General features: G+C 36.9%; 1 protein-coding gene across 2 annotated transcripts in view; it reads left to right on the top strand.

Moving 5' to 3' along the window:
- The first annotated feature begins 1,228 nt into the window (after positions 1-1,228).
- The window catches only part of LOC110326861 (clavesin-2), a 61,865-nt gene continuing 40,713 nt past the window's right edge, over positions 1,229-22,380 (top strand). Inside the window, exons 1-3 of one of the 2 annotated variants that reach the window (XM_021205473.2) lie at positions 1,229-1,847; positions 2,893-3,407; positions 19,308-19,482. In XM_021205473.2, the coding sequence (XP_021061132.1) occupies positions 3,019-3,407; positions 19,308-19,482 (564 nt within the window). In that variant the 5' untranslated portion in view covers positions 1,229-1,847; positions 2,893-3,018. The remainder of the gene's footprint in view (positions 1,848-2,892; positions 3,408-19,307; positions 19,483-22,380) is intronic. The other variant, XM_029542426.1, reaches the window with a different exon arrangement.

Here is a 22,380-nt window from a genome sequence, read left to right as displayed (position 1 = left end):
CATTCATAAGCACATACATATCTATTTATATGACTAATTTTCATCTACCGCATTTAAACTTTAACCAATGTATATGACTTATTCCCCTTTTCTGGTTCTTAAATTATTTCACAATAATTTATTTGACAAATGATGTAGTATGCCATATCACACTCCTTTCTTTTTTTTTTATCAATACCATACTCAAGAAAACAAAACTAATGTATAATTTGAAAGTCTAACAGTCTTTAAAGTGTGGCAACTTCAGGGGCACCTCCTAGAACACTGACCTGTTGTGGTAAATCTCCAACCCAAATACGACTCAATTAATATGAACACATGCTGTGCACCTAGATTGGGCAGATCTACTGCTACACTACCATCTTCCACATCTATGAGACCCATTAGAACTTGTGGTTTCTCCAGGCCAGGTGCTTCTGCTCAGCTTTTCTTCTTCTTCCTCTTCCTTTGTGTCCTCTCCCTCTTCCATTTTCTCCTTCTTCTCTCACTTCACCTTCTGCTCAACCTTCCCTTTTATCTGCCCAATCATCAGCTCTCCTTTATTTTNCAAATTAAGGTGGGAAGCAGGTTTACAGGAAATCGCCTGAGTGCTGACTCATTCCTTGTTCGAAACCAGTCACAGGAAAACAGAATTAATATAAAATATAATGAGCTCCAGGGCTATCTACAACACTGACCTACACTGGAGTTCAGTAAAGAGTTGCTGCATTGGGGTAACTTAAACACAGGACCCTTTCTTACAGTTTGAGTAATGCTCACTGTGCTTTATGATAATCCCAATATAAAGATGCATTACAAGGAAAGAGCATATTTATATCTGGAAATACACTTTATTAGGAATCAAGTGCCCTCTTTCCCTGTTCCCACCCAACCCCCTGTCCTATGACAATTTTGTTATTCTTGTTGGTATTGTTGATTTTTGCCTGGATGTCGTTTTCATCCTCTTTAAAGGGAATTTAGCAGGGATAGTTTAATATTTCTTAAAATTAAATATCTCTGCGTACAACAAAAGCAGAAAATACAATAGTTTCCGTACTCCTACTCAATCAAAATTACCCACAAGAACCAGTAAAGGTTTCTCAATCTCAATTAAGTTGCAAAAGCAAGGGCTACTCAACCCCACACTCCGGGGTCATGCACACAAAGCAAGGAGCATAGGGATGCTGTGAGGCCATAGCTGTTCCCCCAGACCAGTTAGAGCCATACCTAGCTGGGATCTGGGAACCAGAGCAGGCTGAAGTTGGGGCTTGGGATATTTGAATGCCTCCCAAAATACGTTCCTATCCCTAAGAGGCAGAGAGAGGAGCGGAGAGCATGTGTGAGCGCTTACAACGCTAGGAGCTCTCTTCTGGGATAATCAAGAGTTGGGATGAGCCGGATCCTCTTTTAGCAGCAGTCGGCTCAGGAGTGGCTGCGGCAGCCCCAGGGGCGCGCGGGACCCAGTGGCTCTCGGGGCAGTGGAACAGCCCCTGCGGGCTGCGCCGTGTCACCGCTTGGGCGTACAAAGGTAAAGGCTGCCGCAGCCCTAGAGGGCTTGCATCGTCCGGGCGTTCCCATCCCTTCCCTTCTTCCTCTCTCGAAGGCAAAAGGCTGGCCGGGTAGCGAGGTCCTAGCTCTGCGGGTCCCCACCCTTCCTGCTGACAGGCTGGCTGTCCTTGGATGAGGTCGCCGAGGCTGCTCCCTGGTGAATCCTCAGGCGGGTCTCAGCCACCATCTCTCTCCTCTGCTCCATCCCTCTGAGAGGAGTAGATGCTGCTGTCGCCCCTACCGCCGCCACCACCTCCGCCAGGGCTGATGGATGCTGGGGAGTGCCGCATTGCTTAGTGTCTCTGCCTCGCGGTTTGCTGGTAGGAACTGACTGCTCTTTCTTCTTTCTGGCTTGGGGGGGGGGGGAGTCGTTATAGGAAAAATAGAGACATTTTTATTTCGTGTTCCACAACTCCCTGCACCCACCCTGGTTTTGACATCTTTGCTCCCAAAGAGGTTTCCTCCTGTCCTTATCATTATCCTCCACTTCCTTGGCAAGTCCCCTGAAATAAAGGGAGAGACTAGGCAGAAGTTGGGGGCGGGGTGGGGAGGGTGAGCCCACGCCTCTGTCGACCGTACCCAAAACCCAGCTGGAGCCTTATGAAATTACTGTGTGTGGAAGAGGTGCACGATTTGCAGTCTCCCCTAATTGGATCTTAATAACCTAAAGTAAAAACCACACAACGACATCCTATAAAAATAGCACCTTTGAATAAGCAAGAGAGAAATGAGCTTCTTTCCCTTCCTCTTTCTCTCTTTCTGCCAAAGATTCTTCCTCCCCGCCTTGGATATCACAGCTGAAGAGCTACCTTATTATTAATCTTAATTCTCATCTTTATCTGTGGCAGGCACATCCTTTATCAGGGACCGCAGCCGAGTCACAGGGCTGAGGCTGAGATGTCTGTGGGGGTTGTTTTCTTTACATCTTGCAAGACAGAAGACAGAACCAAGACTCATGCTAGTTGGAATTAGGGTTTTCCTTTCCTTTCCTTTCCTTTCCTTTCCTTTCCTTTCCTTTCCTTTCCTTTCCTTTCCTTTCCTTTCCTTTCCTTTCCTTTCCTTTCCTTTCCTCTCCTTTCCTCTCCTTTCCTCTTCTTTCTTTCTTTCTTTCTTTCTTTCTTTCTTTCTTTCTTTCTTTCTTTCTTTCTTTCTTTCTTTCTTTCTTTCTTTCTTTCACATTCAGAGTGGTAAAGGACAAGAGACAGGCTTGCAGGGCCTGTCCAAAGGCTCACTTCGAATGGGAGGCATTGTTTTTTAAGGGGTGCTAGGGGGAGACATTTAGATACTCTCCAGAAAAGCTATGGGGAAAAGCAGGAGCAACAGGGTACTTGGCTTAAAACAGAAGAGGAACCATTTCTTGTACAGGAAAGGAAGCAGACAGCAGTGAGGAGAAGCGGATGCGGGAGTGTGGTGTGGAGGTGACAAGTACCAGGTATATTGTTGGACACACAAAGAGAGGATCAGAGTAGACAGCTTGGCTACAAGGGGACAATGACTCATTTGCAAGCTGGTCTCTCTCCTGAGACTTTGGAGAAAGCTCGCCTGGAACTCAATGAGAACCCAGACACTCTGCACCAGGACATCCAAGAAGTAAGGGACATGGTCATCACTAGGCCGGACATTGGCTTTCTGCGCACAGATGACGCTTTCATCTTACGCTTCTTACGGGCCAGGAAATTTCATCACTTCGAAGCTTTTCGACTCTTGGCCCAATACTTTGAGTACCGGCAGCAGAACCTGGATATGTTCAAAAGCTTCAAGGCCACTGACCCTGGCATCAAGCAGGCACTGAAGGATGGCTTTCCTGGGGGCCTGGCCAATCTGGACCATTATGGGAGGAAGATTTTAGTCCTTTTTGCTGCCAACTGGGATCAGAGCAGGTAAATCCTGAATCCCAAAGTTTACTTATGATCTTTGATACTTCTGTTTTTGTTTTTTTTTTTTGTTTGTTTGTTTTGTTTTGTTTTTGTTTTTGTTTTTTGTTTTTTTTTTTTTAATGATTTACTCTTAGGAGTTTCTTGCAGTGTTGTAATTTCAATGCTTTTGTTTACTTGCTGGGAGAAGGGAAGGGGGCAAAGGGAAAATGCAACTCATAGAGAGCTTTGGGTAGGCTACCTTGAGAAGGGCTTGCATTTTTTTTTTTTAAAACTCTTCCTTCTCCAACACAGTTTCTCCTGCAGCCTTACATGTTACCAAGCCATATTATTAAGCTGAGAATGAAACCACACAACTATTAAACAAAGCCTCTAAAAATATTGGCTTTTAAATCCTGGTGTTTACTCACATGGAGAAAGGAGGAGAGAATAAAGAAGTTTCCTTTCTTCCTCCTCCTCAAGAAATCCTTAGTTTGCCATTATTCATCAGATTCATGGTCATAATTGCCATCACCACATTTCTCTCTCCCCAGTACTGATAGTTTATCTCCCTCAAACAGCCTCATTCATAACCAAGAGCAGTTTTATTGCCTGGGAACTTTTCTGCTCGGTGATGTGTACATGAAAGCACAATACAAAATGTGTCACTTCAATGAGAAGGAAGAGTTGTGCCCTCTATCTCTGAGCACACTTAACAGCACTCAGAATAAAGGTTGACTAGTGTTCCTGTTAGATGCCTGCCACTAGTCTGAAGGGTATGCTTCCTGTCTGATATAATTTTTCATCTTTTTCAGAGCGGGAAACTTTAATATCCATCAGCTGGTAGACTCTATGGGCTCAGGTGCTGTTCAACAGGAGATAGACAATACTCTTACTTCCTTTACTTTAGAAAAATGCAGACAGTGGTCCTCTGTGTCCTCCCTCACAACTATTTTCTCAGACTATAAGACACAGAAGTTATAAAGCCTCTTGGGTAAGACAGTTCCCATCTAATACAAAGTTAAGCATATTTTACAGTATTTACAGAGTTAGTTGTTACAGCATTTGGTGTCTTTTTAGTTCTGTGAATGGTGTCTTTGGATGCATCTGGTTAGTTTAAACCATTTCTAGAGTGATATAATTGACTCCTGCAATCAGAGAGATTCAGTAGCTCTAACAGATTTTTCAGACAGACATCTGAGTATTAGCATGTTAAAATGCAAATGGATATTTTAATAGTTTTTCCCTTTTTTATTAGTCTTGCTTTCTTATAATTATAGGCTGAGAGTTTTAATTGATTATTTTTCCTAGCAAATATAAAGACTACATGTTATATAAAGAATCACTGAGTTTATGAACTCACAGACAGAATTGCTTCTGGGAGTCCTTTGGATCTTATGCTGCTGTTTTTTTTCCTTCTTCTTCGTCAAGTAGGAAACTTCCAAAGACTATGTGCTTTCTTTGAGTTTTTTAATTGTAAAAAGTCCACTGTAGAGTTATGCAAGCCAGCCAGTTGTATCTACTAAAATGTAAAAGTAAAACTCATAGTCCTCATATTCCTTATATCAGTTAGATTGAAAATCTATTACTTGAGCTATGATGTTATGCTATATGGAACCATGGTGATATATGGACATTTTATATTTAAATACGTCTAGAATCTGTTTGTAGTCTTTATAAAGGCAAATTTTACACACACACACACACACACACACACACACACACACACATACACACACACTCGTGCACACAAATATCCAAACTATAGTATTTTTTCTGTAGGCTAAAATTAATTATTTATATTTTATAAGCCATATCAAGGTGAACACTATTTATAGTTCTTACACATATAGAAAGGATTATTTTGGCTGTAGGAAATAGAATGTATTTTAGTATTGTATGTATTACTATTAAACACAGGCTATCAATAACTAAAACTTTCCCTGGAAATCTGTATTAGGAGGGAATTTATTAATTGGTGTGTAGAATTATTTTCAATATGTTAATACAAGATGATAACTAATAATATGTGATTATATAGCTAAAATTAAAAATGAGAAGCCTTGTTTTATGGGCATGTACTGTCAAGAGTGTAGTAGCAGTAGGATGCCATTTCTGTGGTTGAAGAGGAGTGACTATCACCCAGAAGGCAAAGCACATTGATAGGAAAAGGACACACATGGTTTAGGGCTTGTATAAATTTCAGGTGATTTTTTTCTTCTTTTCCTATACTGACAGTACATTTTAAATCTACAAATACTGATGGGCAGTGACAAAGATAAACAGTTATGCATCTTGGCATTTTCTGAAAACCTTCATCTTCAGGATATGGGCTTAAATAGCACTCTGATCTCTGTCTTGAAATGTAAGGAAAGTAGTCTCTCACAGTGTCAGGGCCTCCCTAGTTCATCTCAGAGTGGATCTTCTCTTTCTACACATAGTATCATGGCTTATCTTACCTGACTGCTGTAGAAGACTCTGGTACCTTCTCTATATGATACCTTGGTAATATTGCTTTGTTAGCTGTACACATCACATGCTATCTCTCTGTTGCTCTGCTCTTTCATGCTCTGTGACTAAGGTTCTCATTCTTTCCTTTCCCTCATCTTGACAAACCAAATCACCCGAGTTCAAGAAGTCTGCATGTCTGAACTTAATTTTGACCATATCCCTTTAGTTGAATAGCTTTTTTTTTTTTTTTTAATGTTTTATGGGGGAAAATGGAGAATGTAGATAATTCTACAGGGAAATTTCAGAAATTGAGAAAAATCAACAACCAATATAATTGAAGGAAAAAGAATTATATTCAATTTTCTAAGTAAAGAAGTAAAAGGAATACATGTGATTTTTCTTTTTTTTAAAAGGCGTACTCTACAGAAAGTTAATTTGGTAACAGAAGCACCTAAACTAGAGTAGAGAGATCCAGAATGAACCAGAGTTCAAATAAAAGTTACACAGTTTTTTACTAAAATTTTAAGTGGGATTTATCTGTGAAGAGTTTTCTCCTGTGTTGAATAAGGAAGAAAAGTTTTGGAGTTTTCCAGAACATTGGTCCATATGTGAATATAAGAGGCAAACATAAAGTAGTGACTTTTCTACTACACTATAGCACAGATATGTTTGGACTTATACAGAACTGAACCACTTCCAAAAACTTTATGAGACATGGAATCATTAAGAAGCCTATGCAAAGCACAATATTTGCACTTTATAATAAATGTAATGCAATTCAAAATTCTAAAATGTCAAAATGACTTTGGCTTTGGTTTGTGGCTTCTGTTAAAATGGACCAGAACAGGCTCAAATGACTGGTAAATTTCATTGATCAGGCTGAACTTTGGAAGATTTACATAAATGTGTCTCCAATTGTTCAGGTCATCTAACATAACTTCTGAAAATAGAAGTAAACACAAGGAAATTATAAGCACCATTAGACTGTCACCATCCTCCCAATACCCCAGATATCACACACTTCATTTGCTTCCTCAGTGGTAGTGTCCTGCTTAGGACACAGTAGAGAAATTCAATTTTTTCACCCGATTTTGTCAAGAGTCAGAGAATAATGATCTGTGGAAGAGATAGCTTCTAGTAGAAGGAAAACTTGGATGAAGGAGGAAAGCAGTCTAGACCTCAGATCATAAGAACTAATATCTGAGAAGGTGAAATCCATAGATAAAACCTGTGGAGATGGCTCAGCATGTAAAAACACTAGCCACAAAGCATAGTAAACTTGACTTTGAATTCCAGGCTCAATGTAAAGGCTAGACACATAGCGTGTGCCTCTGTAATCTCAAGGCTCTTATTGTAAGAGTATGATACAGGTGAATCCTTGGAAGCTTGTACACAGCTACAAAAACCCCATTTCAAACAAGATAGAAGATTAGGACTGACACAAAAAGTTGTCAGTTCTGACTTCTACTTGTGTCTGTACAGCATACACCTCACATACTTTCACACACAGACATACACACATACAAAGACACATATATACATGTGTGATGTGTGTGTGTGTGTGAGAGAGAGAGAGAGAGAGAGAGAGAGAGGAAGGAAGGAAGGGAGAGAGAGAACATTTCTCTATAAACTGACAAGTAATTATGACTGGAAATATTCATAAATGAATTTTTGTCATATGAAATACAATATGTCATATTCTGAATTGGCTTGTATATTGTCAGCTCACTGCTAATACATTTACTATTATTGTATAGTGTTTTCTTAGAAAAGAAGACATATAAGTGGACAACTATTCTTCTTTTCAAAGCCACATCATGCTCCTATTCCTTCCAACAATGTGGTCAACATTCAAAACAAATGCAAAGTACTTAAACACTCACCTACACTTAAAAATAATTAGCCACAGAACATACTGACTTGATTTAGTGCCAGATAAAATGATTTAATCTTCTTTAAAGTGTACTAAAAGATTAAGTAAAGCAAAAATGACTAAATATAGATTAATATACTCAAGGACAATCAGTCAGAGAAGTAGGGAGACTCACTGATAGTAATCCCTTAAAATAGTTTTAATTGTTTGGTCTGATTTTCAAAGACTTCCTTTCTCATCTTTCTGGGATTTGTTTGCTAATTAAGGAGTTGTTGTCTTGTACAGTGCAGACTGAGCACCTTCACAACCCTGAAGGCTGTGTGTTTTTTGAAGGTGAGGATGTCATTAGGTCAAAGATAACAAAGGCAGCTGGGCATTGCATCCCATTTCTGTTCCAGAAGAGATCCTATTACTGTAAAGAAGCTCTGTGAATAACATTATGGAAACAGTGACTGATGCTAAATTTTACTTCTGGTACAGACAATGGCAAACTGAAAGCAACACAAAAAGCTGTCTTGGGAAATGATGAAGGGATAAGGTGAAAGATTCCTGAAAAAAAGTTAGGATCATCTTTTAAAACTGGGCCAATTGGGTAGGGGAGCAGGGGAGGGGGGTGGGGGGGTGTATAGGGAACTTTTGGGATAGCATTTGAAATGTAAATAAAGAAAATCATAATAAAAAAAATAGTACAAGGTAACTTAGGAAGGTGTTGGATATCTACGTCACCTTGATGGTTATCACAAATGTTTGCATATGTTCAAAACAAACTGCATCCACCAAATGTGTGAGTCTTTGTTAATTATGCCTTAATAAAGGATGCAAAAAAAAAAAAAAAAAACTGGGCCAATTATGCAGCAATTAGTGAACTAATCCTAAAACAGTAGCAAAAAAACAAGAGAAGCAACCCTTGCTCTCATGCTGACATGGTCTGGTCCAGGATGTTCCTGTGTTTCAAATATGCAGCTTTAAGCAAGGTTGAAGAGCAGCAAAGTAAATAACTTACTATTGAATGACTAAACTGCACTATTTAAAGGTGTGTCAACAAAGGAGTCAATACTTAGCACATAGGCAGGTTATGCTTAGTGAACATACTTCCATTTAAGAAAAAAAGGTTGAGCATCTTTAGTTTCACCTAGAGTAGGTACATAATTTCACTGTTAACAATAAGCAGGCTTAACATCATGAGGAAAATCTATTCCTGTTTCTTATGACCTTGTGATTGTAACCAACAAGTTGTTATTACTATTTCATTCAATTTACTTTAGAAATAATTTCTGTCAGCTACTTAGTTTTTATCTAAAATGTGTTTTAGGGACAAATATAATTACATAGATTTACTTTGTAAAGTTAAAAGGCATGTGCCTTTTTCTTGGAAAAATGTGAAAATCCAGGGGACTAACCTCCAGCTGGGGCACAAATGTTTAATGAAGGTGCTATATGCTGTTGTCAGAATTTGGGGACAAAAGGGCAGCTGTGAGCTCCTCATTTTGTGTAGGGAAAAACATCACCTATTTACTTAACAAATTTTAGTAACTGTTCCATTCCATCCATCCATCCATCCATCCATCCATCCATCCATCCATCCATCCATCCATTCAAAACCACTCTGAATTTTGCATACACTATGTTAAGGACATAAACCTGGTTTCCTCTGACTAGTAAGCAAATCAGTCACTTTGCATGTGTAGGTAGTGGCCAACATAAATCAACCTTAGTAGTTAAAAAAATCCACATGTGGTTAAAGAAAAAATCTTGCTTAAACTTCAGAATATAGAGAAAATGATTGTGTGTTTGTGGGGAGGGAACAAAAGCTAAGGTGAAAAAACTTTTCTGAAAGCAAAGACTGTAGTAAGTGCCATTTGCTTACAGTAGCAAGAATACTGGCTTTCTGATGTGTTTGTGTTTATCCAGCATGAATCTGTCTTAGTTTCTGTTGCAGCAGGTGCATGCCTTTTGCATAAAGTAAAACTTTATGTGTGACTGCCTCATTCCCAGTGTCTCTTCTTGCTTTACCTCCATCCCCCAGCAGCAAGGGTGGGGCAGCTAATCTATGTTCAGTGACAGAAACCAGACAGAGGAAAACTTCAGAATCTTTAATTCTTCCATGGCTTGTAGACTGAGCTTTTTCTACCCTGCCTCTTTGAATGTGCTCATGGTTTTCCTTTACATAATCTCTTACTCTGGCTAGGTTGGAGCATGCCTGGCACCAAAGGAAGGTGCTAGGTTGGTGTTGACTTCTGGATCTCTTATATTCTGACACAAAAGTACAGATAAAATCTATTAAATTGTTCTAGGTATGCAACACCAAAGGAAATGGAAAGAAGCTTGTTCTAAGTGGTGGCAGAAAGAACCTAGATTTTAATATAGTCTCTGTTCTTTCGTCCCATGAAGATTCTGGGAAAACTTGAAATTGTTTTAGATCCATATTGTCCTTTGCAAAATCATATAATAAAACCTGGCTGAGTTTCCATTATTATGCCAAGATTGAAATTACATATTTGAAATTATTTTAAAATCTTAGCTATTACCTACATAGATTATTGTTATTATTAATTATCAACATGTGGTGCTATAAAAATCCTAGATAGTTTTATCAGCTTTAGCACTAATGATAAACTGCAGCATAAAGCCAGTTCTGTGTCTGATTCAACCTCAAGCACCATTCCAACAGAAAATATTTTGAACATTAGAAAAATATGGTTTAGTGACAACTGAGGTATTGGGCTTACTTTAATGAAAGTTTTAATAACAGTTGTTCATTTATCAACAAAGAGAATTGCTGGCTGTTGTGCTATTCAATATGATACTGGGATGTTACCTAGTATTCCCCTTGCAATACTGAAAAGGCTGGAAAGTGGTAGACAGAACACATTTACAGTTTCAGCTTATCTTTGCTCTGAAGGAAGGAATGCTATAAGACTCTAGGTAGGAAACATGGACCAGGATGTAACCTGGAGGTAGGAGAGGCCTTGAATGATTTTGTAAAATACTCTTGGAATTCACTTCCTGAAATTAACTTCTTTTATTAAAAAATTCAAGGTCTCTGTTTTCTTCTCTACTGAGCAATGTTATGTAACTCTTGTTTAGTATCTAGATATCTTCATTTTCTCCCTTGGAGGGAGAGGGAAACCTGACTGAATGATATCACCCAAATATTTACACCAAATGGTGGCAACTCGTTTTCTTCTGTGTGTAGAAATAAAAAGTGTACTTTGTATTCTTGAGAAATATTTTGATTTTATGTATGATATTAGAGATCCAAGTATTCAGGGCATGTTGATGTTGTTCTGGGGACAGAAAGTAGCGTCACATTGAAAAACACAGCTTTAGAGCTAATGTTAGATGTCTGAGGTGTCACAAGACAAACAAGGATAGCCTGGGAGGTATAGATTCATAGTGGGAAAGGTGCCAAAGTAGACACCTAGAGACAATCTCACATGGTAGAGCATACTGCAGGTGAGAAGGGTAGAACTTAGGGAAAATGAAAAGCAGTGTCATCCTCAACAGACTGAAGAGAAAGAAGAACAGAAAAATAAACTACTGTTTGGAGCACTGCCATGTGACAAAGTCTTAATGTCTGGGGTAAGCTTTTTGTGTGTGTAGGTCTATAAGGTAAGATGTATGATGTTTAAGGCACTGGTAAGATTTTGGAAGAGCCATGGGTGATTAGTGTTCTATGCAGGGGTCAAGATGATCAATTGCACAAAAAATTGGGGAAAGATGTCCAGAAGAGAAAGAGAAGAGATAAAGAGAATGAGACTGACTGCCATTTTATTAGGCAATAGAGATAGAACTCTAGTAGAAATGAATCAGTAACCAAAGATACATGAATATAGAGAAAGAAATTGTAGGGTTTTGGTGAATATACATAATGTCAAAAGGAAATGAAATAACTGAGTTATTATTTATTAAGTGCTTAATGTGCAGTTCTAGAGGGATTTTGGGTGGCATTGGAATGAGTTCCATCATTATGAAATATTTCAGTTAGGAAGGGATATTGAAGGGCTGATGTTTTACAGAGTAGCTGGGAAGGTGAGGATGTGTCTAAGGAAGGCACTGGCAGAGTCCACTAATAAGGTATTACTCAGTATATTGGCCTAGCGTACAAACACATGACTTTGGAATTCTGTGAGATACTGCATGAGAATGAGATACCACATTCTATTTCTCCATGTGGGAGATGGAAGGAAGGAATGGAAGAAACAAACCAGAACAATTTCTGGGAAAGTAGAAGGAGAAATAGTTCCGTGTAATATTACAGAGCAAGGGAGTCTCATATAAATATTCCTCTTGTTTTCATTATAGGCTAAGCCCTGCTAAAAGCTTTGTAATTTATTTTATTTTTACCCTTATAATTTTTTTTGTGAGATCAAGACTATATTGTTGAAAGGTTCACACATCAAGTGTAGATTACATGAATGGGGAAAAGAAAGCTAAAATCTGCAGGAATCATAGAACTTAGCACCAGAATGTGGGGTCTGTGGCTGACACAAGCCTATATACTTTACGTTATATTCTATGAAGTCAATGGTATTATCTCTAACTTTCAAAAAGGAAATAAAATCTTAGTGATATTCAACAACTTCTTTAATACACAAAGGGAAGTTGGGGTTAGAGAAATAAAAGTTCCCACTTTTATTTTGTATTTTTGCAGTTCTAAGTGTTACCTTAATATATTAAGTTAAATAAAAGTAATCCCAACTTATGAATTCAGGGATGTATTATACTTCATAAGGATTACTGATTTTTATAACCATGGGGGGTTCAGTTTAGATGATACAGTGAGTAAGAAGTAGCTGTAGCTGTCGATTTTTTTTTAAAAACGTTATAGAAATTTTAATTTCCATTGAGAGCAATGGTTTACATGGTATGGTGCTTTTTGTTAGAATCATGATTTCCTCTTAGTATGTGCTCATTTACTTTCAACTGATTCAAGCCTTGCTTCAAACTATTTTAGGAAGCACAGTTGGGAGTCAGGAACTGCAACAATGGGCTAGGACATGGTTGGCCACAGAGGACCACAGGAAGAGTGCTGTTGGTCTGCCCTCTGAATGCAGTTAGCTTAGAACTTTTCAATGTTTCTTTTCTCAGACTCAAAAATAAAATGATTTATTTACATAAGACCATTAATTCCCTTTTTGGAGCAAGAAATTAGATATCTTTTAAAAGGTTAAATTTCCTCTTAGAAACCCTGCAAGCCAGAGGCTCCTTTTTATTTATACTGTGATTTTCTTTATTTTAATCCCTCTTAAATAATGATGTATATAAATCTCTTGATTTTGATACAGTTTGGAAGGAGGAAGCATGTTTCTTGAAACAAATTGTCTCTTGTTTTGTCCTTACTGTCACTTTATACAAACTCATCACTCCTTTGAAAAATATTTCAGATTCAAATTACATTTTATAATATTTTCATATCAATAACACTTGGGATTCTTATAGGTAATACAAGAATAAATCATCCCCATGAGAGAATACCCAGAGTAGGTTTGTATGAATTTAAATTTTTGTCTTTAGCATGGTTTTATTGTGAATTTCAGAAATTAAATTGATTTTTTGACAAGGTACCCAATTTTAACCTAAAATATATTGTTTCTGATCTAATATTCCTGTTTCTGCATACTTATAAGCTTCAGTTCACAACACTGTCAGAGCATCATGTTTACAATGAAGCCATGAGTGGTACCAAAGATAGACATACACCCCACAGAGTCTAGGCACATAAGCTATAGAACACTTCGACTCTACAAAATGTTTGTCTAATTGTAGGTAAGATGGGTAATGGGATAAGAGCACTTGACTCTAAGTCTAACATTTGAAATTGACAGCTAGGACCCTGTTGATGTGAGGAGAGAACTGGCCTCCAAAGGTTCTTTTATGACCTGTAGCATGGTGGACATCAGTATCCACTCTGGTCTCACACAAATAAATAAGTGTAATACAAATTTTGAGTAGTGTTATTATCTTATGTATTTGAGAAATATTTTTAGACTTCTTACAACAAGGCATATAGTGCCCTGGGTATATTCCATATAGTTGAATATAATCTTATGATGCTTACTTTAAAAAAAAATCAGATATCATAAGATCATTCTTTTTTTAAACTTTTTATGAATGTTTATATAATGCATTCTCTTTATACTTACTTCCTACCTTCTCTTATTTCCCTCCTATTTCTAACACCTCTCCCCATCCATGGTTTGGACTATCCATTGGATCCCAGGCGGTTCACCGATGGGTACACAACTGAAGACAACTCCATCCCTTCCAGAATTTATCAGGAGACAGTTCAATAATGAGACCTCAGGATAGCTTAGCCCTTCCTCAGTCCATCCCTGACTGTTGATAGACCCATCAGGGAGTAACTGTCTTGACTTGAGGTGTTTTTCCCTTAAGTTAGCAATGCTGTATCTTCTGATTCTTATGGTTTCTTCTCCTTTTTTCAAAGTGAAGAAAATGAAAATATTCCTTAAATATGTAAGCTAATAACCCTACTGTAATTTGTGTGGGGCAGTATAGGTTCTGGTGTGAACATGCTACAGCTTATGTGTAGGTCAGAAAAAACAAACAAACAAAAAAAACCCAAAACAACAACAAAAAAACCCAAACCTTTGGGGGAGCCAGTTCTTTCCTTCCATAAACAGGGTCCTAGGAGTCAAATTCAAATGTTAGGCGTAGTGTCAAGTGTTCTTATCCCATTACCCATCCTACCAGTTCCTAAGATTAGAAAAAACCTTTTTTCCACTGAGTTACAGTGTAGATGGTTATATTGCAGATAGTAGAAGTATCTTGTTCAAGAATGAGCACTTAAACTTACCCTCAGCACCCTGAGCAGCCATTAGTCTCTGTATTCAGAACTATTGGCTGGAATGAATGTTTTTTCTCTCATTCCTTGGAGTAGCAATAGGAAGGTAGTGTGATGTCATCAGTTTAGCTAAGTGAAAGAATTAAGTAGATCCCCAGGACCTATAATCTGCTGTTTCCCTAGCTATTGTTTTTCTTTGGGTTTATGTTCCAGGAATTGATTTTCCCCAGTCATGTATGTCACCAGTGCATTGTTGATGCCTTTTCTCTTCTGGTCCCATGCATGTTTTTTTCTGGTACTATGAAATCTAGTCACCAGGAAAGAAGCTTCCAACTCACTTCCAATCTAAATAGGCTGTTATAGAATCTGGTAGGCCAGCCAAAGGAATGGTAGGAACTGTCATAATTTTGTTGTCTCACAGAGTTTCTCTAACCAACAGTTAGTTCACTGAGAGAATTTCAACATTGACATTGGGATTTTATTTAATAATAACCTAAAGCTTATAGGAGTAGCACTATCCAGCCATGTAGAACATGACCTTTCAAATTCATTTAAAAATGTACTTTTGAATTGATTTTCAAGATAAGAGATTCCATATGACCATTTTATACATCTTTTGATGTGGTCAGCCCTCCTCCCACTCCCTGCTTTTTCTTATATGGTATTTCCCTTCTTGCTTAAACCTTCCCATCCCTGGGATTCCCCCTTTTCTTGTATTACCTATGTTCTACTATGTTCTCCTCTCTACAGATGGCATCTTTCTAGTTTCCTGGTTTCTGGTTGTACCTCAAGTTGAATACACAAAATTAAAGATTAGAAGCTAGGATTTATATGCAAGTGTGATAACAGTGTTTATCTCCCTGGTTCTAGGTTAGTTCACTCAGTTTTACAGTTACATCCATTTTTCTGCAAATTTTATGATTTCATTTTCCTTTACAGCTGAATAAAACTTCTTTGTGCAGATTTTCTTTGCCAATTCATTAGTTTATGGTCCTCTAGGATAATCGCATTTCCTAGAAATTTATTCACTATTTTGTGAATAGTGGAAAAATGGATATGGTTGAGCAGGTATCATTGCAGTAGAATTTTTTGGGCATATGATCAGTAGTGGAATAGCTGTGATATATGTAGTTACATTTCTAATCTTTTGAAAAACTTCCATGTTCATTTCCGTAGTTGAGACAACACTTTATGTTCCTACCAATGATATATAAACATTCTTTTTATACTCTTTTCCAGCCTTGGTTGTCATTTGATATCTTGAAAATCATTCAGTAATGGGAGAGATAAAAACCCCAAATAATTTTAATTTGTATTTTCTTGAGGGCTAAGGATGTTTAACACTTTCAAAATGGTTATTAGCTATTTGTATTTCATTTTTCAGACCCCTTTCCTCAGATTTATAGTCTGTTTTTGAGATAGCTGTTTATCTTCTTGATGTTTTGTGTTTCTCTCTGTGAGTTTCAGTATTAATTCTTTGTCCAATGTATTGTTGGGAAAGATTTCTCCCCATTCTGTAAGCTGCACTTTTACTAGACTGACTGTTCCTCTTGGTGTATAGAAGCTGATTTGGAGTTATTTTTTGTGAAAGGTGAGCGATAAAGGTCTAGTTTAATGCTTACACATGTAGGCTTCCAGTTTCTCCAACGCAATTTTTTGAAGATGCTTTTCTCTGGTATTTTTGGCTTCTTTGTAAACAAAACAAAACGAAACAAAACAAAACAGATGCCGTAATTGGGTGAAATTAAATATGGGTTTTCTATTCTATTTCTTTTATATACACGAATATTTTGGTATGAGTACCTTATACTGCTTTTATTATTATTTTATTTTAGGCATGACTATGGATTGGTTATGGTAATGCTTGCAGCAATTTCTTATATATATTTTTTTGCTTAGGATTGCATGGATATACTGGTCTTTTGTGTTTATAAATATGAATTTTAAGACTTTTTTCCAGTTCTCTGAAGAAAGGCATAGGTAATTTGACTACATTCGCATTGAATCTGTATATTGCTTTTTTGAAGGCTGGTCATTTGTACAATGTCAATTCTCCTACTATGTCAGCATAGGGGGTCTATTTATCTTTACTATAATTCAATTTCTTTCAAAAATTAAACTTTTTTTCTTGGTTAGTTTTATTCAATAAATTTCCCTTTCTTTGAAAATAGTTTTTTTTCTCAAAATATATTGTGATTATGTTTTCTCCTTTTTCTATTCCCCTCAGTTCCTCCCTCACCTCTCCTCTTATCCAGAGCCAAGGGGATGGACACACCACAGAAACAAGACCTTTTAAAAACAGCTTGAATAATGCACATTTCAACTCCCAGAGACTGAGTCAGCATGCACAGAAGCTACAGGATACAATTCTAGAACTGGAAAAAAAAAAAAAAATGAACACATGGTCCCCATCTCTAAACCAAAATCTTACAGGTCCTTTGCATATCTATTGTGGCTACAGGTTCTGTGTTTTTCTGGGATTCCTGTGTCTTCACATGTCCTTTGCATCTATATGTTTCTTGTGCTTTTTCTTTGGGTCTTCTTCTGGTTTATCTTATTCTGGTTTGTTTATTTTATTATTATTTCTTAGATGCCCATTTGTTTCTAATGAAAGAGAGTCTGTTGTTTGTTTTCTTTTTGTGTTATGAATGAAAGCAGTTCACTTTTTAATTTTGTATACTTCTACTTTGCTGAAAGTTTAATAGCTTCTAGACGTTTCCTGATCTACTTATTATTTTTAATATTTAGAACTAAATAATGGGCAAACAAAGAGACTTTGACTAGTTTCTTACTTGTTTCCTTATTCCCTTATTGCTTGAGCTAAGATTTTGCACACTCTATTGAATAGGAATGTCAACAGTGTGAATAAAGGCCCATCTTGCTCCTATTTTAATAAGATTGCATCATTTTTCTCTTCATTTAGCATGTCCTTAGTATGGGTTTTTCATATGTCACCTTTATTTTGTTGTGGTATGTTACCAAGGACCACTTTGGCTTGAAGAGAAGGGATGTCTGGGGGTGGTAAAAACAAATAACTCAAAGTCAAATTATGGCTCCAAACTAGTGGCCCATGCTCTGCCCTAGACAGCTTTCCAGCCTGCTTTCTCTCTCTTCTGCTTTCCTTTACTCTGATCTTCTTTCTCTGGAGATCTCTATGTTCTGCTCAAGACAGTTTTTTTTCAAGCAGTTATTTCTTGCTATTGTGAAATATTCTTTGGATAACTCATCTCTATCTATGTTCTGCTCAAGATAGTTCTCTAAGCAGTTCTCTCTTGTTATTCTAAAACATTCTCTGGATAGCTCATCTGGATAAGCACAGTCTTTTATTTTACATATCAATCCAGTTATTTACTCCAGGTTTCCTTTTCATTGTCCTATGAATCAGCATCTTGTGACCCTAGTCCCTTAATTCTTAGGAAACAGTAAACACACATTTTCTTTTAACATTGCCAAAGAATTCAGAGATCTGCCTGCCTCTGTTAAGCACTGACAATAAGCTAGCTGGGTGGGAGCCTGTCCTCAAAATTCCATTCCTACCATACCTGGGCCTTTACTCACTGTGTCCCAGGATGACCTTGAACTCAGGAATCTGCGTCCATTTGTATTGCCTGTCTTTGTATCTTTCAGACAGGCTTTTTGTATCTTTCTGACAGGCTGACTCATTGTAGCTGCCTTCTCTTTCTTTAGATCTATGAAACAGCTTATACAATTCATATTGCATTCTTTTATTTTTGCATAGTTGAGAAATTATGTATTTTTGAACTCATATTTTTAGAGTTCTTTTCTCAACCTTAAGTGCTGTCCTGAAGGTGTCAGCACTTACTATTTTGCTAAGACATTAGTCAGTGTCCTTAGAGCATCGGTTTAAGCATTCTACATGGACAACAAAATCTGAAGATGCTTAGTTTTTTTTTTTTCTTTCTCTAAAATGGCAATGTACTTATATATGTGTACACTTGCATATGTGTATAATTTCTAAGCTTCTCATTGCATAGCTTAGTGTCTCTAAGTATCTCTTGATAATTTGCCATGACTGATAGAATATAAAAGGTATGTAAATAGTTATGTTTATTGGATGATAAAAAAGTTTCCATACATGGTTTACACATTTACAGATTGTGTTTGATTCTCAGTTGAGTGACTGCTCAGATGCATGCTTCTCACACATAGAATGGCAATTGTATGACCAAACAAAGTGCACATATTCTGAGGAATCCTTAATGGAAAGTGTGATGCTTACTTTTAGAGGTAGTTAAAAAGAGATTTTAGAAAAGTATGTAATGGTCTAGAGGAAAATTAGCTGTAGTGTTTTCCTTAAATATTATTTTTATTATTTTAAATTGTGTATATATTTTTTAGTGGTAAGCAGTATGTTACATCAGTGCAGCTTATGGGCCAGTGTCATTGGATTCCATTAGAAATAAAGTTATAGAATGTTGTGAGCCACTGGACATGGGTGCTGGGAATTGAATTTGGCTCTTCTGCAAGTGAAGTACATACTTAACCCTCATAACTGTTGATTCACTGCTACAACTCTTACCTGCTAATTTCTACTTTGTTCTCATGGTCCATTTAAGTCAATCTCTTCTTAAAATCCAATTTAAAAAATCATTCCCTAAACAAATCTCGAGGTCTTTTAAAGAGAATCTTTAGTTTGCTAAAAATTTGTCAAATCAAACAAAAAAGCAATAACAACTCCCCCAAACTCCACCCAAATATAAAGCCTCAATAATTTATATCCAAGTGGTTATGAATAGTAGCTGTTAGATTTATCTCAATACTTCTCTCTTGTTGATAGGTACACACTGGTGGATATTTTGCGTGCCATCTTACTTTCCTTAGAAGCCATGATTGAAGATCCAGAGCTTCAAGTAAATGGATTTGTTTTGATCATAGACTGGAGTAACTTCACCTTCAAGCAAGCTTCTAAGCTTACACCAAACATGCTGCGACTCGCAATTGAAGGTCTTCAGGTAAGAGTACACCACTGCTATCGTTTCTTTGTCTCCTGTATGGTGCTTGCCTTATTTGTTAGAATATCGGATATCTTATGAAGTAATAAAACCTCCAAACCAAAAGTTTATAGATTTTTAGTACAAGTTGTAGAGGAAATAATTAAATAAGGATCAAACAAGCAAAGAGAACACAGGATGTGGGTCTTCTAATAGGGATGGTCTGTGATTTCTTGCAGGTGCCTGCTTTATGTGGACACATAAGTGCTGAAGACTGGTTTTGTGCACTTTGTAAAGACTGTCATTGTGTTATTTATTTGTTGATTTCTGTGCCCACAGAGTTGACTGCAGACTGAACTTTGGTTTTGTTTTTCATATGTTGTTCATATGACACATCCTATTTTCTAAACACTCCCTCTCTCATCTTCTGATTGGTTCAATAAAAAGCAGATGGCCTGTAAAAAAGGCAGGGGGGAGAGGGTAGGACTTCTGAAAAAAGATAGGAACTCTGGGGGTCAGGCATGGGTGGTTTTGCCAGCCAAACATAGAAGCAGCAGCAGGCTGGGAAGGAAGGAGACATAATTAACCAGCCATGTGTTAGGACTTAGATTAGTATAAATGGGATAGTTGAGTTATAAGCAAGTGAGAAACAATGCCTAATTATAAGGCCAAGACTTAAAAATAAATATAGTCTTTGTGTCATTTGGGAATTGAGGTGGTCATAGAAAGGCCTATAGTTATACATGAGTATGAGGGTTAAATAGAGATTTTTGTCTTGTTACCTGGAACATACACCTTTACTTTTTTGGTTTTGATGTGGTAGTATTTAGGATTGTTTGTTGTTGATGTTGTTGTTTTATTTTTATTTTCTGTTATGTTAGCAAATTAACAAAATTTTGTTTAGTGACTATTAAACTAGTGAATTTGAGATAGAATCATGCTAACTAAAATTCATCAATGACTCTCCTGCTCTTTAAGGTATAGAAATATTTGCTTTGAAACATTTCTTTAGACATAATTAAAGTTATTGAATTTTATATCTTTGTTGGTAAACGGGAGCTGTGATATGCAATTTATGCAATAATGGTACACCTTCCTTGGGAATACTATTTAACTTGTTAGGAATTGTAAATTGGAAAATAAATCATTATAATCATTATGCATGCATAATCCTGCTCTTGGTAAGTTTTTTTTTGTTTTTTTGTTTTTATTTTTTTTAAATCTTAGAATGTCCTACTGCTCTCTTTCTTTCTACTGTATTCTACTTGCATAATTTGTAGAATTGGTTTTTGAGCTGGAACATTTATAAGTTCACTAAAATGATATTATTAGTATTTATTTCCTGTAGCCCCAACACACATTCTTGACATTCTCAGGTTAACATTTTATCAATCAGAGTGTCTTTATTTTAAAATAACAAATCATAACTTAATATTCCCTAATGAAAAATGCTACACTTTCTTTAAATGGTAAATAAAGCAAAACAATCTGTATCTCATTTGATTGTTTCTGGTGTCTACTGGCAGTTAAATTGATGACCACTTACCTTTTAACAATGGGTGACTCCTTTCAGCTGCAGGACACCTTAACCAAATTTAATTCAAGTTTGTAGATTGCCTTCGTTCACATTTAGAAAAACTTATATTTCTCTACATAGCTTTATCCTAAAGGAAGAGTCCTGACTTGCTCTTGGTGAGTGAGTCAGCCTTGCCACTGTCTTATCTATTTGTTACTCTCCAGAGACAGTTAATAAGAACTGAGAGAAGACAAGCATAATGCATGCTCTGCAATGTGCCTACCTTGTATTCTGCACCATTTTCAGCGATCCATAAAGTGTTCCTCAACTTGAGAAGAAAACTGATTATCCTGAACTACCACAAAACATAAAATGAATGCTCACTTCACCAAATTCTTATTTCTCTTTAGCATGAGTCTCATTTTTATTTGCATGAAAGCTGGAGTAGGCCTTCAGTTATGGAAATGATGGGGGAACTCATACTACATCAAACATGTGTAGGATGGGAGTCCCTTTAATAACTTCATAAGTCATTGTTGGAAAGCAAACAGCATAGGGATTTGAGGGAAGTTCTCATTCTTATGACTATTGTCAGAACTTTAAGTGTTTTAAGTACTTGGTGTGAGCCCAGCAGGAATTAGAGTCATATTAAAACTGTGTTTGTGGCTAAAGAGGGAAATGATCTGCATTCCCTGAACAGGTTTCTACTGTACATATGGGATTTCCTTCTCTTCATTCTCTATAAGCTTCTCAGTGACCTATTTTCTCCAAAATGTACACTTTGTAAGCAGGCCAAAAATATCCTAATTCACAACTCTATTAAAAGAACAGAAATCTTAAAATTAAAGATATCTTCTTGAGAATGTGTTTGATACCCTGTATGAGTTTCTGTTCTATTGCTGAGATAAAACACCATGAATGAGGCACATATGGGAGAAAGAATTTATATGGGTTTATAGTCCCAGGGGGTTAAATGTCTGAGATGAACGAGTGGAGGCAAGGTGACTTGAGCAGAAAGTTGAGAACTCATAAGTTGAACCACAAGCTCAAGGAGAGAGAAAATGAAATTATGAATCTTTAAACTTTCAATAAAGTTTGACTCCCCAGTATCACACCTCCTCCTAAACATGACCAAACAACCAAATGAGATCAAATATTCAGATATCTGAGCCTTAGGGAGACATCTCATTCGAACTAGCACATGAGGCACCGAGCTATAACTTCAAATTATCTTCAGTCCAAACTGATTGCTACTTATGCCTGTGTCTGTTTCGTAAGATTTCTAAAAGTTTTTCATTGTGACACAACTGGGTTTATGATTGATCAGTAGATAACTGTGACTGAAGTAACAAAATCTGACTTTTAAAATTAAGTCTCTAGTTAAGCTTGCATTTACTATTGAG

Source organism: Mus pahari, chromosome 9 (genome assembly GCF_900095145.1).
Source record: "Mus pahari chromosome 9, PAHARI_EIJ_v1.1, whole genome shotgun sequence".
NCBI classification, from domain to species: domain Eukaryota; kingdom Metazoa; phylum Chordata; class Mammalia; order Rodentia; family Muridae; genus Mus; species Mus pahari.
The sequence above is the reverse complement of the archived record's forward strand: the minus strand, read 5'-3'. Positions and strand labels throughout refer to the sequence as shown.